Source organism: Gallinula chloropus (genome assembly GCF_964237585.1).
Source record: "Gallinula chloropus genome assembly, chromosome: Z".
In the NCBI taxonomy this organism is placed as follows: Eukaryota; Metazoa; Chordata; class Aves; order Gruiformes; family Rallidae; genus Gallinula; species Gallinula chloropus.
The window spans coordinates 88,364,200-88,378,996 of NC_140089.1; the positions used below are offsets into that span (position 1 = coordinate 88,364,200).

The window sequence follows — 14,797 nt, forward strand, 5'->3', positions numbered from 1 at the left end:
CCTCAAAGCCTGAAGTAAACTGCTGAATATGTTGGAATTAATGATTAGAGGCTCCATGGAAGGTATTTGATTAAATCTTCTTTCCTGTGCAGTTGGCCAACTCATTTTCCAAACAGTGGCACGTCTGGATGTATTCTGCATTTACATCTTTATATTTGAATGGGTTATTTGTTAGAAACCATGCTGGTTTTCAGAGTTCCTGAGGGAATTTCAGGTGCTGGGTGAGAGCATCCCCTTCTGTCTGTCTTCTCTATCACTATCGCTCCTCAGCACTCCTCTGCTTGGGGACCTCTCGCTGTGCCTCGCTCAGTGGTGCTACAAAACCCTGCTTGCAGGACTTGGGGGGGGGTCTCCACCTTCACACAGAGCATGCAGGAGTCCTCCTCACACCCTGGTTATTTATAGCACAGCTGGCTGTGTGTAGCAGAGCCCAGTCCTCAGGGCTAAAGCAGCGTCCCAGCGCCAGCGAGTTTGTGGATTAAAAGCACAGTGCATGGTGATTCAGCATGAGCTTGTCTTAACTAAAAAAAACCTGTCAACACTTCATTTTACTGGGCTTTTTGTTGGGTTTTGTTTTTTTTTTTTCTTCTTCCCATGGCAGGATGTTGGGATTGTTTACAATCAATCTGTGTTAATTAATTCACCAGTGGCCTTTGAAGTGTGCTGGGCTTTCTCCTGCTTCGCCCTGTGCCCTCCTAGAAAGGCCACCTGTTTTTTTTCTGAGCTGTAAAGAGGATTAAGGAAGCTCATCTTCAGTGAAAGTCGGCCTGTGGCACTCAGGGCAAGGACACCTGGCAGTGTGGGTCAAGGGAAACCAAAACCTGATCCCAAACCTTGACAGTGTGTAGTGGAAACCAGGGGGAATGTGGCCCTTACCTGGGGGCTGGGACCTGTGAGAGCATCAGTCCCAGTGTGCAAATTGCTGAGTGCCTCCTGACCGCTGGTTCTGTCCAACAGGGCTTCAAAAAATGAGGGGAAACACCAGATAAAAAAACCCCTAAATACTGCTGCTCCTGTCGAGCTGGTTGAAGGAAAATCCCTGTGCAGAGAGGTGCTGCGTGGGGAACAAGCCCCAGTCCCAGATGTGAAGTGAGAGGCAGCGACAGAGATGATGACTGGGGATACAGGGAGTGCTGGGAGGGCTCTGGGGTTTTTACAGGGCTGCTTCGGACCAAACTTGTTCTCCTTGGAGCAAGGATTGAGTTTCTGTGTGGAGGCAGAGGGCATTCAGATTCCTGGGCACGAACAGAAGTGTCTCATAACCTCTAAAAATCCAATTCTCATGTAAATAAAGAGCTGCAAGTACTTAGTACCACTCAAATTCCACCGTGTTTAATGTCGTTGTGACTCCAGATGCACTGGGGAAGAACCAGGTTGCCTGTGGACTGGGAAAAGAATGTGAATAACCTGAATAAAGATGGGGGTAGCTGTTCTGCTTGGCACTGCCCTCAGGGCTCACTGGATGCTCACCCTGGAAGGACTGGGGTGGTTTGAGGTCACTGCTTTGGCTGTGCAGGCAAATGAAGGAAGCTCCACTGGAAATCAGGCAGGCTGGATTTTTCAGGGGCTTGAGGGTCTCTGCTGGGGAAGGTGTGTGCTGTGCTAGTGAGGTGTTCCAGCTTGTCCAGAGGAAAACACCAGCACAGCCAGTGTGGGTACCACTGAGGGGGATTCAGACCTTCAAGCAGCGGCGTTACTGACCCGTGTTTATGTGTCTGCTGAAAAGCAAGCAGGCTTTCCCCCCCCCCCACCCCTCCTCTTCCTTTCTCAGTAACTTCTGGCAGCATTTTTGTGTTCCCAGTGCCTGAAGTAACAGTCAAAATACTACAGGCGTTTGCCAGCTGTACTTGGCTCTGCACCCGAGCTCGCTTGGTCCCTGAGTACAGCTCATGCTGGGGAAGGGGTGTTCTCCAGAGGCACCAACTCCTGCTGGTAACGAGCTCAGGGGGGGCAGTTTGGGAGCAGGGGGATAGCTGAGATGTGTTCCTGCTTGCTTCCCTTCCCTGCAAGTTGAGAAGATGTGTTTACATTCCCAGAGTATCTTCCAGTGCTTCCTGTGAAGCAGGGAGAAGTGAAACTGGATTCTTTGCGATGCTGATGGGGAGGGGGGGTGGAGTGGGGAAAGAGATATTCAGTGTGTGCTCCTCCTGGGGTTTGTTGGTTGGGGGTTGGGGTTTTTTTTCCATGCTGTTTCTGTTCTCAGTGGAAATTTTGGATTCTTCAAATCAGTTTTCAGAAGAAAAAAAAAAATATCACGTGGCCAAAGTGACTGTTAAACTCAGGAGCAGCCCCAGCAGCAAGGGTGAAATGTTCAGGAATAAGCTGTCCTCTCTGAAATGTGTTTGTGCACAACACCAGAAGAGTGGATGGGAGCAACAGTTACAGTGGGAAAGGAAAGAAAATGGCTGGAGAGCTGTCAGGCAGAGAAGGACCTGGGGGTGTTGGGTGACCCCACACTGACCATGAGCCAGCAGTGTAGCCAAGAAGGCCAATGGCATCCTGGCTTGTGTCAGACACAGTGTGGCCAGTAGGGCTGGGGAGGGGATTGTGCCCCTGGACTGGGCACTGGGGAGGCTGCAGCTGGAGTGCTGGGTCCAGTTCTGGGCTCCTCAGCATCAGAAGGACATTGAGGTCCTGGAGTGAGTGCAGAGAAGGGCAACCAGGCTGGGGAAGGGGCTGGAGGGTGAATCCTCTGAGGAGCAGCTGAGGGAGCTGGGGGTGTTGAGCCTGGAGAAGAGGAGGCTGAGGGGAGCCCTTCTCCCCACCTCCCCTGCCCTGCCAGGAGGGTGCAGAGAGGTGGGCGATGGTCTCTGCAGCCAGGGGACAGGAGATGGGACAAGGGGCAATGGGCTCAAGCTGCCCCAGGGCAGGGGCAGCTCAGCTGGGAGGGAAAAGTTCTTCCCTGGCAGAGTTGTGGGGCTGGCACAGGCTGCCCAGGGAGGGGGCTGAGTCCCCAGCCCTGGGTGTGTTTAACAGAGGGGAGATGAGGTGCTCAGGGATCTGGTTTAGCACAGGACAGGGACGGTTGGACTCGATGATCCTAAAGGTCTTTTCCAACCTGCTGATCCTGTGACTTACAGACAGTAGAAAAGGGACAGAAATTGTGCTCAGTGTTTAATGTCAAACCTGCCACGCAGAAGGTTGTCAAGAGATACAAATCACTCATCAATTTAGGGTTCAATACTCCACAATTTTTTTTTTCAAAATAAATTATTTACATGTGTTTTTTGCAAAACACTGAAGTTTTTGTTAGTTTTTTTCTTATTTTTTTTTCCTTCCCCCTCCTTACCCCCTCCCCTGCAGTAGCTTGCTTTTTAACCCTTCAAATATTTCACTACTTCAGAACATAGGATAGAATTTGTATGGAACAGCAGGTGGATTCCTTAAATCAGAGTAGTCAAATTATATTAAGGATGAATTAAATAAGCAAAGAGAAAAATTATATAAAATTATATTAAAATATATTATTCTATTAAAAATACTATAAAAAATTATTAATAACTTTAATGATATTTTCCCCTAAGGAGTCGTTTTATGGGCTATAAACCATTTGAATTACAGTAAGTATGGCTTCTAAACTAGAGATTTTTTTATGTTAATGGGTGTGCTCCCTACAGGTGCCTGTGGAAGGCAATTCAAACTACAGAGAGGGGGAAATACATCATCCTCATTTACTTTCCTTATTCTGAAGTGGGAAAACAGTGTTTTTTTCTGATCGCAGAAGGAATTTGGAAGGTAATCACGAGGCATAAACCCAAACCTTAGAAAGCTTTTTTAAAGCTTCTTTTTCTTAACGTTGGCAGTCAGAAGCTGCCTCCAGTGGCCGGGGAGGAATTGACTCCTGTTTACTAAAGCAGCTACATTAAAAAACAAAGGAGGTGTTGTCTGTGAGTACCGCTGATGCTCCTTTTTTCCATCCCTTTCAAAGCATTACCATTCCCTTTAGCAAACCAAAGCTTTTCCCAGGGCTCTCAGCTCCTGCTGTCTGATCTAATCATTCCCTGAGCTGACCCAGTTGGGGGAAGTGGGAGAAGGAAGGCTTATCACAGGATCACAGGGGTTGGAAAGGACCTCCAGAGCCCATCAGGTCCAACCCCCTGCCCAAGCAGGGTCCCTAGGACAGGGCACACAGGGAGACATCCAGATGGGGCTGGAATCTCTCCAGAGAAGGAGACTCCACACCCCCTGGGCAGCCTGGCCCAGGGCTCCCTCACCCTCACTGGGAAGAAGTTCTTCCCCACACTGGGGGGGAACTCCCTGTGCTCCAACTTGAGCCCATCACCCCTTGTCCTGTCCCCACAGACACTGAGCAGAGGCTGCCCATGGCCCCCTGTGTCCCACCCTTCAGCTCTTGATCCCCAGTGATCAGATCCCCTCTCAGGCTTCTGAACAGCCCCAGGTCCCTCAGCCTTTCCTCCCAGGGGAGATGCTCCAGGCCCTTCAGCATCTCTGTCCCTCCTCTGGACTCTCTCCAGGAGATCCCTGGCTGGTTGATCCCAGGGAGCCCAGAACTGGCCCCAACACTCCAGGTGGGGCCTGAGCAGGGCAGAGCAGAGGGGGAGGATCCCCTCCTGTCACCTGCTGCCCACACTCCTCCTGATGCCCCCAGGATCCCATTGTCTCTCTCAGCCCCAGGGCACACTGCTGGCTCATGGCCACCCTGTCACCCACCAGCACCCCCAGGTCCTTCTCCATAGAGCTCCTCTCCAGCAGGTCACCCCCAGCCTGTCCTGACTCCAGCCCTTATTCCTTCCCAGGTGCCAGACTCTCCACTTGCTTTTATTAAACCTCACCTGGTTTCTCCCTGCCCAGCTCTCCAGCCTGTCCAGGTCTCTCTGGATGGCAGCTCAGTGTCCTGTGTGTTGTTGATCTTTTGGAAGGGGCAAAGCTGAGAGTGGGGTCAGTTGTCAGAAATGGGGTCAGTGCTTTGACCCAGGCTGGCTGCAGACCCAGAGGTGGATCAGTTAACCTCCTGCCAAGTTACACTGGGAGTTGAGCACCCTGTGAAGATGCACTCTGCTACGGGTGGCTCACACCAGGTGTGCTAAGTGAAAAGCTAGTTCCACTGAAGGCTTTCATCCAATATTCCAAATCAGTACTTGTGTGACAGTAAATGGAATGCTTCATCCACCTGGAGAGAGAGAAGAGCTGAAATGGTGGGATGTTTTTGCAGTTTAATGAAGCTTCATTTGTTACATGAAATCACAGAACCACAGAACATTAGGGGTTGGGAGGGACCTCAACAGATCATGTAGTCCTCCCTCCTGCCAGAGCAGAATCACCCAGACTGAATCACACAGGAATGTGTCAAGGTGGGTTTGGATGTCTCCAGAGAAGGAGACTCCCCAGCCTCTCTGGGCAGCCTGTCCCAGGGCTCTGCCACCCTCACAGGGAAAAAGTTCCTCCTGATATTCACTTGTCTGGACTCATTGCCCCTTATCCTGTCGCTGCCACCCCTGAGCAGAGCCTAGCTCCATCCTCCTGACTCTCACCCTTTACATCTTCATGAACATCAATAAGGTCACCCCTCAGTCTCTTCTCCAGGCTAAAGAGCCCCAGCTCCCTCAGCCTCTCCTCACAAGGAAGGGGTCCCACTCCCTCCATCACCTTGGTGTCCCTGTGCTGGGCTCTTTCAGGAGTTCTATGTCCTTCTTGAGCTGAGGGGCCAGAACTGGACCCAGTATTCCAGGTGGGGTCTGACCAGGGCAGAGTAGAGGGGGAGAAGAACCTCTCTTGACCTACTAACCACCCCCCTTCTAATACACCCCAAGATACCATTGGCTTTCTTAGCCACAGAAGCACAGTGCTGGTCATGGTCACCCTGCTGTCCCCCAGGACCCCCAGGTCCCCCTCCCCTACACTGCTCTCCAAAAGGTCCATCCCCAACCTACACTGGTACCTGGGGTTGTTCTTGCCCAGATGCCAGACCCTACACCTGCCCCTGTTCTATTTCACTAAATTCCTCCCTGCCCAGCTCTCCAGCCTGTCCAGATCTTCCTGGATGGCAGCACAGCCCCCTGGTACACTCAGTTCCCTCACCCAGGTCTGTGATGAATAGTACTGGTCCCAGTACTGTCCCCTGGGTGTCAGTGACAAATGAAGCAGTTTGGTACTAGGCAACTACAGTTGAAGATGAGTAGATGTGTGACAGCCCTGAGTCAAAAACGAAGGGCTGGGGTTTGAACTGTGCCCTGATTGCCAGAGAGTGAAGGGAAAAAGCAATCAGAGTGGTTCAGACAAACCTGTGTGGGTTAAATGTTACTGTCTGTGATTGTGGGGAGCAGAACTGGTGTTCCTGGTCAACCTCACCTTCCTGTGAAACAACCCAACAAGCAGCAGTCACTGCACTTCTCAGCCTTGGCCTGCCTGCAGCGGGATCTTTAGGCTGCTCTCCAGCTTCACAGGGGGAAGTGAGACCTGGCAGGGCAAAGCTGTGACCCACGGAGCACAGGGGGAACCCCAGCAGGGGCAGACACATCCACACCCTGCCTGCTGCGGCAGCTGCCCCGAGGAAAGGGTGCAGGGGACAGTCTGAAACAGCAGACAGGCAGAAATAGGAACCGCCAAGGAAGAGCTGCTAATCGTTTCTCACCTCTCTCACTTTCAGGGGATGGCCTTCACCTTGCACGAGCGACAGATGCTTGGGCTGCAAGGCCTTCTGCCTCCCAAAATAGAGACCCAAGACATTCAAGCCTTGCGCTTCCATAAGAACCTGGCGAAAATGACTGACCCCCTGGAGAAGTAAGTGCTCCTTTGCCCCTCTTTTGTCACGCAGGTCAGTGGAACCTGGGCTTGGGACACTTGTCATGGGGACAACCAAGCAAGGTTGCTGTGCCCACACTGGGGTTTTCCAGCTGTTAGGGGTTATTTTCACAGGAAGCTGCTTTCCTCAGCAGTGTGTTCCTCTTGTGGCTCAGTGAGATTTGGGGAGCTTTTCTTGTTAGATTCCTCAGTCCTAAGGTAATGAAAAAGAACGTGCACAGATGAGCCTGTGATGAAGCTGCAGACCTCACTGCAATGTGGAATAGGTGTTCTGGTAACAGGTAAAATCTGGGTGGTGGGGTGTTAGAGCACAGACCTGTTGGTGGGGGGAAGGGAGCAGGTACCACATGCTGGAAAAATGTGTCAGAATGAAGGTGAAATGCAGGAAGTGCAGGGTTCGAATTTTGAGTCTCATAATGAGTAGGTTTTTTATATAAATATTATATAAATATTTAACCCAGTGGTTTAGTGAGGGAAAAAAAAAGAAGGATTTTGAGCTAAGGTTTGTTTTTGTTTGGGTTTTTTAGAGTGTCATGTTTTTAGCAGCCTGTTACTATTTGCATACAAGTCTGTGTATATCTGCATATATATATACACACAGACATACAGCACTGGAGTGGTTTGAGGCTTACTGGACCACATGAAAACTCTTTTGTTCTTATGAAAACTGGAAGATGACTCTTAAATCCTCATTCATGTCACTTGCTGATCCAAAACAACTCATCTGTCCTGGCAGAGTGCCTGGTTGCTGTAGCCTGACATGAGTCACTTTAGACCTGGACAGATCACAGAGCCAGGCAGTCACCAGCAGCATGAAGTTCAACCAGGGCAAGTGCTGGATTCTGCCCCTGGGAAGGGGCAGCTCTGGCTGTGCACCCTGCACACCCAGCCTGGGGGATGACAGGCTGGAGGACAGCTGTGCTGAGAGGGGTTTGGGGGTCATGGTCACCATCCAGTTACCCCTGAGCCAGCAGCATGCCCAGGCAGCCAGGAGGGACAACCACATCCTGGGGGCATCCAGCACGGCACAGCCAGGCCAGGGAGGGGATTGTCCTGCTCTGCCCTGCTCTGGACAGGCCTCACCTCCAGTCCTGGGGGCTGGTTTGGGCCCCAGGGGACAAGAGGGACACAAAACTATTGGAGAGTGTCCAGAGGAGACAGTGAGGATGGGGCAGGGTCTGGAGGGGAAGTCTTGTGAGGAGAAGGGAGGTGGGTGATGAAGGGAGGTTGTAGAGAGGTGGGCGATGGTCTCTTCATCCAGGGGACAGGAGATGGGACAAGGGGCAATGGGCTCAAGCTGCCCCAGGGCAGGGGCAGCTCAGCTGGGAGGGCAAAGTTCTTCCCTGGCAGAGTTGTGGGGCTGGCACAGGCTGCCCAGGGAGGGGGCTGAGTCCCCACCCCTGGGGGTGTTCAAAAAAAGGGTAGATGAGGTGCTCAGGGATCTGGTTTAGCTCAGGATGGGAATGGTTGGACTCAATGATCTCCAAAGGTCTCTTCCAACCTTGTGATTCTGTGTGTGATTCTGTGAGAAGCTGCAGGCCCTGGGGCTGTTCAGCCTGGAGAAGAGTCTGTGGCTTCCCGACGAGGTGGGGTGAAGGGGCAGCACTGATCTCTCTCCTCTCTGTGGGGACCAGGGGCAGAACCCCAGGGGACAGCGTGAAGCTGCCCCAGGGGAGGGTCAGGCTGGGTGTCAGGAAGAGGTTCTGTGCTGAGAGGGGGGTCTGGCGCTGGCACAGGCTCCCCAGGGAAGGGGTCACAGCCCTGAGCTGGGCTGAGGGCAAGAAGCATCTGGATGATGCTCTCAGTGCTGGGCCTGTGTGGAGCCAGGAGTTGGGCTCAGTGGTCCTGATGGGTCCCTTCCAGCTCAGGAGATCCTGGGATTCTGTGACTACCTTTTGTGTTGTGGGTCAGCAAGACTGAGTATGAATTGATCCACGATAGATTGCTGGGTAATTTTTCAAAAATGCAGGTTTAATTTGCATACCCAGGGAAGTCCTTCAAGGTTGCCTTTTCTGTTAGGAGTTAATGTGCTTTACAACAGTGCTGGTGTTAGGGTTAACAAGACTTCACTGTCAGGACCTTGCTGTTTTGGGATGAAAAGTTCTTTCACTGTTTTATTTTTGTTTGTTAACAATAATGGGACTCCCAGCTGCATCCTGTAATAAGTCTGTGGGTTATCTTTTATCACACCAGATGTTTGTGCATTAACTTGTCAGCATGCACAGTTCAGTGGGTTTATTTCAGCTTTTTCCTACTGGCTACTCTCCCTTTTTCCAGCTCCTGTTTGGTGCTGAAGGCTCAGCTTAGGAGGAAGGAGGAATTCCATGAAGAAGTAACTCAAAGCCCATTTCTTGTTTTGCTTTGGCACCCTCCACCTTGTTTCAGACAAGCAGCAGTGTGAAGACAGCGGGTGGTGTCATTTCTTCTGGTTGGTTTCAGGTATATCTACATCATGGGGATCCAGGAGAGGAATGAGAAGCTGTTCTACAGGGTGCTGCAGGATGATATCGAGCGGTTAATGCCCATTGTCTACACACCGACCGTAGGCCTGGCCTGCACACAGTATGGACACATCTTCAGGAGACCAAAGTGAGAACAGCAGATCTTTACTGCTGCTGCTTCTACTCTGATTTTCTCTGTGTGCTTGCCTGAGGTTTGGAAGTGTTCTGTTTCTCCTGGGTTCAGCTCTACAAGAGCTGTGCCGGTGGACGGTGGTGAAGTTGCCCTCTGCTCGGGGGTACCAAGCTGCACACAGCCTGTGCAGAGAGGGAGGAGCACAAGGGTGGTACACACACCCCTGCAGCAGGTCTGCTGGAGGAAGCTCAGGCTGAGCAGGGGAGTGGTGGAAACCCCATCTCTGGAGGTGTTCCAGGCTGGGTTGGATGGGGCCTTGAGCAGCCTGGGGTTGTGAGGGTGTCACTGCCCATGGCAGGGGGTTGGAACTACGTGATCTTGAAGGTCCCTTCTGACCCAAACCGATCTGTGGTTCTATGATTTTAACCATGGTCATTTCCATGACAGTCCCACTGCAATCCCAGGTGTGATTCTGGGGGGCCTCAGTACTCTGTGGAGGAAAGTCTGGCCCTTCCCTCCCAGGAGGACTCTGCTGGGTGGTGCAGCTGCTGTGATAAAGACAGTGAGAAACTCGGGGGTTGGCTCTGGCCCTGGGGAGAGGGAGTATGAAGGAGGCACCCTTAGTTCTCACATCCTCCCTCTCCTCTGCCCCATCTCCCTGTGTGTCACAGAGCAGCCTGAAAACTGTCCCTCTCTAGAAGCTGTCTGTACAAGAAACAGCAGCACGGACAGACCCCTGGGATGTGTGCCCCTTTCTTTCCAAGCACCATCACTTTCCAGGGGTAGGTACCACCCCTGCCTGGTGTCACACTGCAAATGGGGATTTTACTGAGGTAAAACCAGGCCTGGGACCACCTTCCCTTCTTGTACCCTTACAGGGACACCTGGATTCTCTTGTGGCTAACACCAAAGGTGCTTTGTGCTAGAGGAGCACTGAAAGGGAGTCTCTGTAGTAGTGCAAATTCCAGGCAGCATCATGAAAAGTGTTTCCTGTGTGTTCTTATCTTATGAGTATCAAAGCAGCTGAATGAACTCCTGTGTTAGAAGTTGTCCTTTGAGTGATTAATGTCAGTGAAGATGCTTTAGTTCTTCCAAGCAAGGTGAAATTTCTAGTTGCCACCTATAAAATGTTTCTGCTTTGGTTTTGTTTTGTTTCTTTCTTCCAGAGGATTGTTTATTTCTATCTCAGACAGAGGCCATATAAGGTCGATTGTGAACAACTGGCCAGAGAATGATGTTAAGGTACTACCACTGCATTATTGTTTTGTTCCAAGCTGATACTTAAACTCATTTGGGCTTCTTAAGGTTTGTTAGTATTTGATGGAAATATAAATATTCAATAATTCATCCTTGGCTGTTTGGTGATGGCAGAAGGCAGCTAATGAAGACAGTGCATACGTTGAAGAGCAGGGGTTTATGGTTTGAGTAAAGGGTGAGGATGAGATCTGGACTTGATCTTCCACCTCTGGGGGAGGTGTTGAGGGAAGAACCTCTGGGTCTTTCTTACTGTGTTGCATAGCAGTAGGAGAGGTCACCTTACCCTCAGAATAGGAGGCAGAACTGGTAGCTGGGAGGCCCAAACTTTGCCATTAAAACTCGTATGACACACTTGGGTTGAGAACCAGAAGGGGAGGGGAGGTGAATGGTACTCAGCCAAACTTCTAGATGTCTGGATTTAGAAGTGGAAATCATAAACCCAAGTTACAAGCTGCTGTTCCACATGGCAGCTTGGAGGATCCCTCCCACTTAGCTGGCAAGGGTTTGAGCAGCGGATTTCAGCACAGGAGAAGGAGCACAGCAGATTCTTAACATTAAGCATTGCTGCTTCAAGTAAAATGTTCCCTGTAATCTATTACCTGTTTCACTGAATTTTTGCCTGGAAAAAACCCACAGTTGCTACCCCTCTACACCTTACAAATTTCAGTGGTTGCGTATAACTTCACCTGCTTCTCTTTTCAGGCCGTTGTTGTCACTGATGGAGAAAGAATATTGGGTCTTGGGGACCTTGGTGTGTATGGGATGGGAATTCCAGTAGGTAAACTGTGTTTGTATACAGCCTGTGCAGGAATACATCCAGATAAATGCCTGCCTGTGTGCATCGACGTTGGAACTGATAATCCAGTGAGTCTGACTGAACTTTGCCTCCCAGAAGTTACCCCTATGAAAAGTACCTGTTTAAGAGTATTCAGTGCTACAGCCAATATTTTGTATTCATTTTTATTTAACATAAACCCAAGTATTTTATGTCAGGTTGGTTGGTTTGGACCTCACCACACCATTACGTATCAACGACTGAAAATGGCCAGTGAAATGCTGCATTTGGAAGCCATTTGAGTGCTGGAACGCTGTAAAACAGACAGTCAGGTTGACCTGAGCTTCAAAAAAGCTGGGAATGTGATTCAGATTCATTAAAGCACAGTTTATTGTTCACAGTATCGATTTGTTCCAGTTTAAAAGCAGCCACCAGCAACCTCAAGTGCCAGCTGAAGCTGCTGAGCGCTGGTGCAGTCAGAGTGGCCCTATAAATGCAGCATCTTCAAGGTGTGGAAGGGGTTGCTGTGAACCCTGGGAACTGCCTGTTGAGGGAGTGATTCATCCTGCTGCTGTCTGTGATTTATTCTCTCTCCAGACACTCCTAAAGGATCCGTTTTACATGGGGCTGTACCAAAAAAGGGATCGCTCGCAGGTCTACGATGACCTCATTGATGAATTCATGGAGGCCATCACAGACAGGTGGGGCACTGGGTGTTCTGCATGGCAGTGTGGCCAGAACTGCTGGGGGCAAAAACACCCCAGCAACACAGTGTCCTTGAAACAGTCATTTGAGGAACAAGGATAGATGCTGTGCAGATGACACTGAGCTGGGAGGAAGTGTTGATCTGCCTGAGGGTGGGGAGGCTCTTCAGAGGGACCTGGCCAGGCTGGACCCATGGGCTGAGCCCAATGGGATGAGGTTTAACAAGGCCAAGGGCAGAGTGCTGCCCATGGGACACAACAATCCCCAGCAGCTCCAGGCTGGGGGAGACTGGCTGGAGAGCTGTCAGGCAGAGAGGGACCTGGGGGTGTTGGGTGACCCCAGACTGAGCAAGAGTGTGGCCAAGAAGGCCAATGGCATCCTGGCTTGTGGCAGACCCAGTGTAGGGCTGGGGTGGGATTGTGCCCCTGGACTGGGCACTGGGGAGGCTGCAGCTGGAGTGCTGGGTCCAGTTCTGGGCTCCTCAGCATCAGAAGGACATTGAGGTCCTGGAGTGAGTGCAGAGAAGGGCAACCAGGCTGGGGAAGGGGCTGGAGGGCAAATCCTCTGAGGAGCAGCTGAGGGAGCTGGGGGTGTTGAGCCTGGAGAAGAGGAGGCTGAGGGGAGACCTTCTCCCCACCTCCCCTGCCCTGCCAGGAGGGTGCAGAGAGGTGGGTGATGGTCTCTGCAGCCAGGGGCCAGGAGATGGGACAAGGGGCAAGGGGCTCAAGCTGCCCCAGGGCAGGGGCAGCTCAGCTGGGAGGGCAAAGTTCTTCCCTGGCAGAGTTGTGGGGTTGTGGCACAGGCTGCCCAGGGAGGGGGCTGAGTCCCCAGCCCTGGGTGTGTTTAACAGAGGGGAGATGAGGTGCTCAGGGATCTGGTTTAGCACAGGATGGGAATGGTTGGACTCGATGATCCTGAAGGTCTTTTCCACCTTGTGATTCTGTGATAGGGCAGGATGGCAGGAGGCATGGCTCTATCTCTGGCTCTGGAGTGGTTTTTCACTGTAACCTGGAACTTGCTGCTTGTCATTATCTGCACAGAAAAGAGGTGGAACTGTTTCAAGCAGCGGAAGGGCTGAGGACATCCTCTTTCCACAGATAATTGATCACATGGAGGACTTGTTTTAAAAGGACTGTACTTTTTATGTCTCTAGTGATAGAAATATTTGCTGTGTTCCATAGGTATGGCCAGAACACCCTCATCCAGTTTGAAGACTTTGGAAACCACAACGCTTTTCGCTTTTTAAGGAAATACAGAGAGAAATATTGTACCTTCAATGATGATATTCAAGGTTTATGTTCCTTAATATATGTACAATGAAACCCCTTGCCCAAACCCACCATCTGCCACGTAGATCTGTTCATCACTCTTGAAATCCATGCTGCTTTTACAGGGACAGCTTCAGTAGCCTTGGCAGGACTGCTGGCAGCGCAGAGAGCCACTGGTAAAGCACTTGCAGAGCAGAAAGTTCTGTTCCTTGGAGCAGGAGAGGTGAGTTCTCTTCAGCCCTTCTCCTCCTCTCTAGAGCAACAAGAGATTTAATTCTATGTTTTCTGGTTCTGTGGGACTTGAGGAGTTTGCCAGAACTCAGGTTTTTCTCTTTTCATACATGTGCTTTAAAGAAAAACTCCCATAACATCAGGGACTTGTATACAATTGAAGGGGGATTTCCTGTAAAATGATGATTTATTCAGAGGGAGGAGGATGTCTGGTGGTTTTTATAGCGTTGCAGAGAAGTGCACAGTGGTTTTCTCAGCAAGTTAAACCAGTGGCTGTTTGCAGCAGCCACTAGTTGGTTACCAGGGCCACAGCATCAGGACCAGGACCGTGTTTCTTGGCCCCTCAGCAAAATTGCTTTCAGGGTGCTGACAAAATAATCTAATTAGCTGCAAATTTCTCCAGCTGGGGAACGTCCTGATTGCAGTAATTGTCTGAAATCCTGTTCTTGCCTGAGTGCTGAGCCCTGTGCTCCCCTCCACCTCATTTCCCCTGCCAGAGCTGGCAGCGTGTGCAGGGAGCCAGGAGAAGGGATGCAGAGGGAGGTGCTGCCAGCATCCACTTTCTGCCCTCACAGGCAGCAGGAGCAGGGAGAGGTTTGGAAGGGGGTTGGACACAAAACGTGAGGCCATGGTTTCCTGATGGGGGACAGGGGGGATGCAGCTCTGACTTGTTCTTACTGTCTGTTTGGGCTGCTTTATTGTGGCTGCTGCAGTGGTACAGGTGTGGGGCCCATAGTGCCCAGAAGAGCTGGGTGGTGGGATGACAGATCCCAGATGTACAGGCTGGGAGAAGAGCTCCTGGAGAGCAGCCCTGCTGAGAAGGACCTGGGGGTGATGGGGGAGGAGGAGTTTCCCCTGAGCCAGCAGTGGCTCTGGCAGCTGGGAAGGGCCATGGGATCCTGGGCTCCATCAGCAGAGGGGTGGCAGCAGGGACAGGGAGGGGATTGTCCCTCTCTGCTCTGCCCTCCTGGGGCCCCCAAACTGTGGGCCTGTTGGAGAGGGGTCAGAGGAGGCCACCAGGATGGTCAGGGGCTGGAGCAGCTCCCCTATGGAGAGAGACTAAGGGAGCTGGGCTGGGTCAGCCTGGAGAAGAGAAGGCTGTGGGGGGACCTCACTGCAGCCTCCCAGTCCCTGAAGGGAGCAGAGGAACAGGAGGGGAATCAGCTTGTTAAAGGGCAGAGACTGGCAGGACAAGGGGGCTGGAGTGAAGCTGGAGGAGGGAAGG

General features: G+C 51.4%; 1 protein-coding gene across 1 annotated transcript in view; it reads left to right on the top strand.

Moving 5' to 3' along the window:
• The window catches only part of ME2 (malic enzyme 2), a 42,880-nt gene that overhangs the window by 16,597 nt on the left and 11,486 nt on the right, over positions 1–14,797 (top strand). The window contains exons 3-9 of the mRNA XM_084279015.1: positions 6,608–6,741; positions 9,202–9,351; positions 10,503–10,578; positions 11,296–11,457; positions 11,966–12,069; positions 13,255–13,364; positions 13,467–13,564. Of these exons, the coding sequence (XP_084135141.1) occupies positions 6,608–6,741; positions 9,202–9,351; positions 10,503–10,578; positions 11,296–11,457; positions 11,966–12,069; positions 13,255–13,364; positions 13,467–13,564 (834 nt within the window). The remainder of the gene's footprint in view (positions 1–6,607; positions 6,742–9,201; positions 9,352–10,502; positions 10,579–11,295; positions 11,458–11,965; positions 12,070–13,254; positions 13,365–13,466; positions 13,565–14,797) is intronic.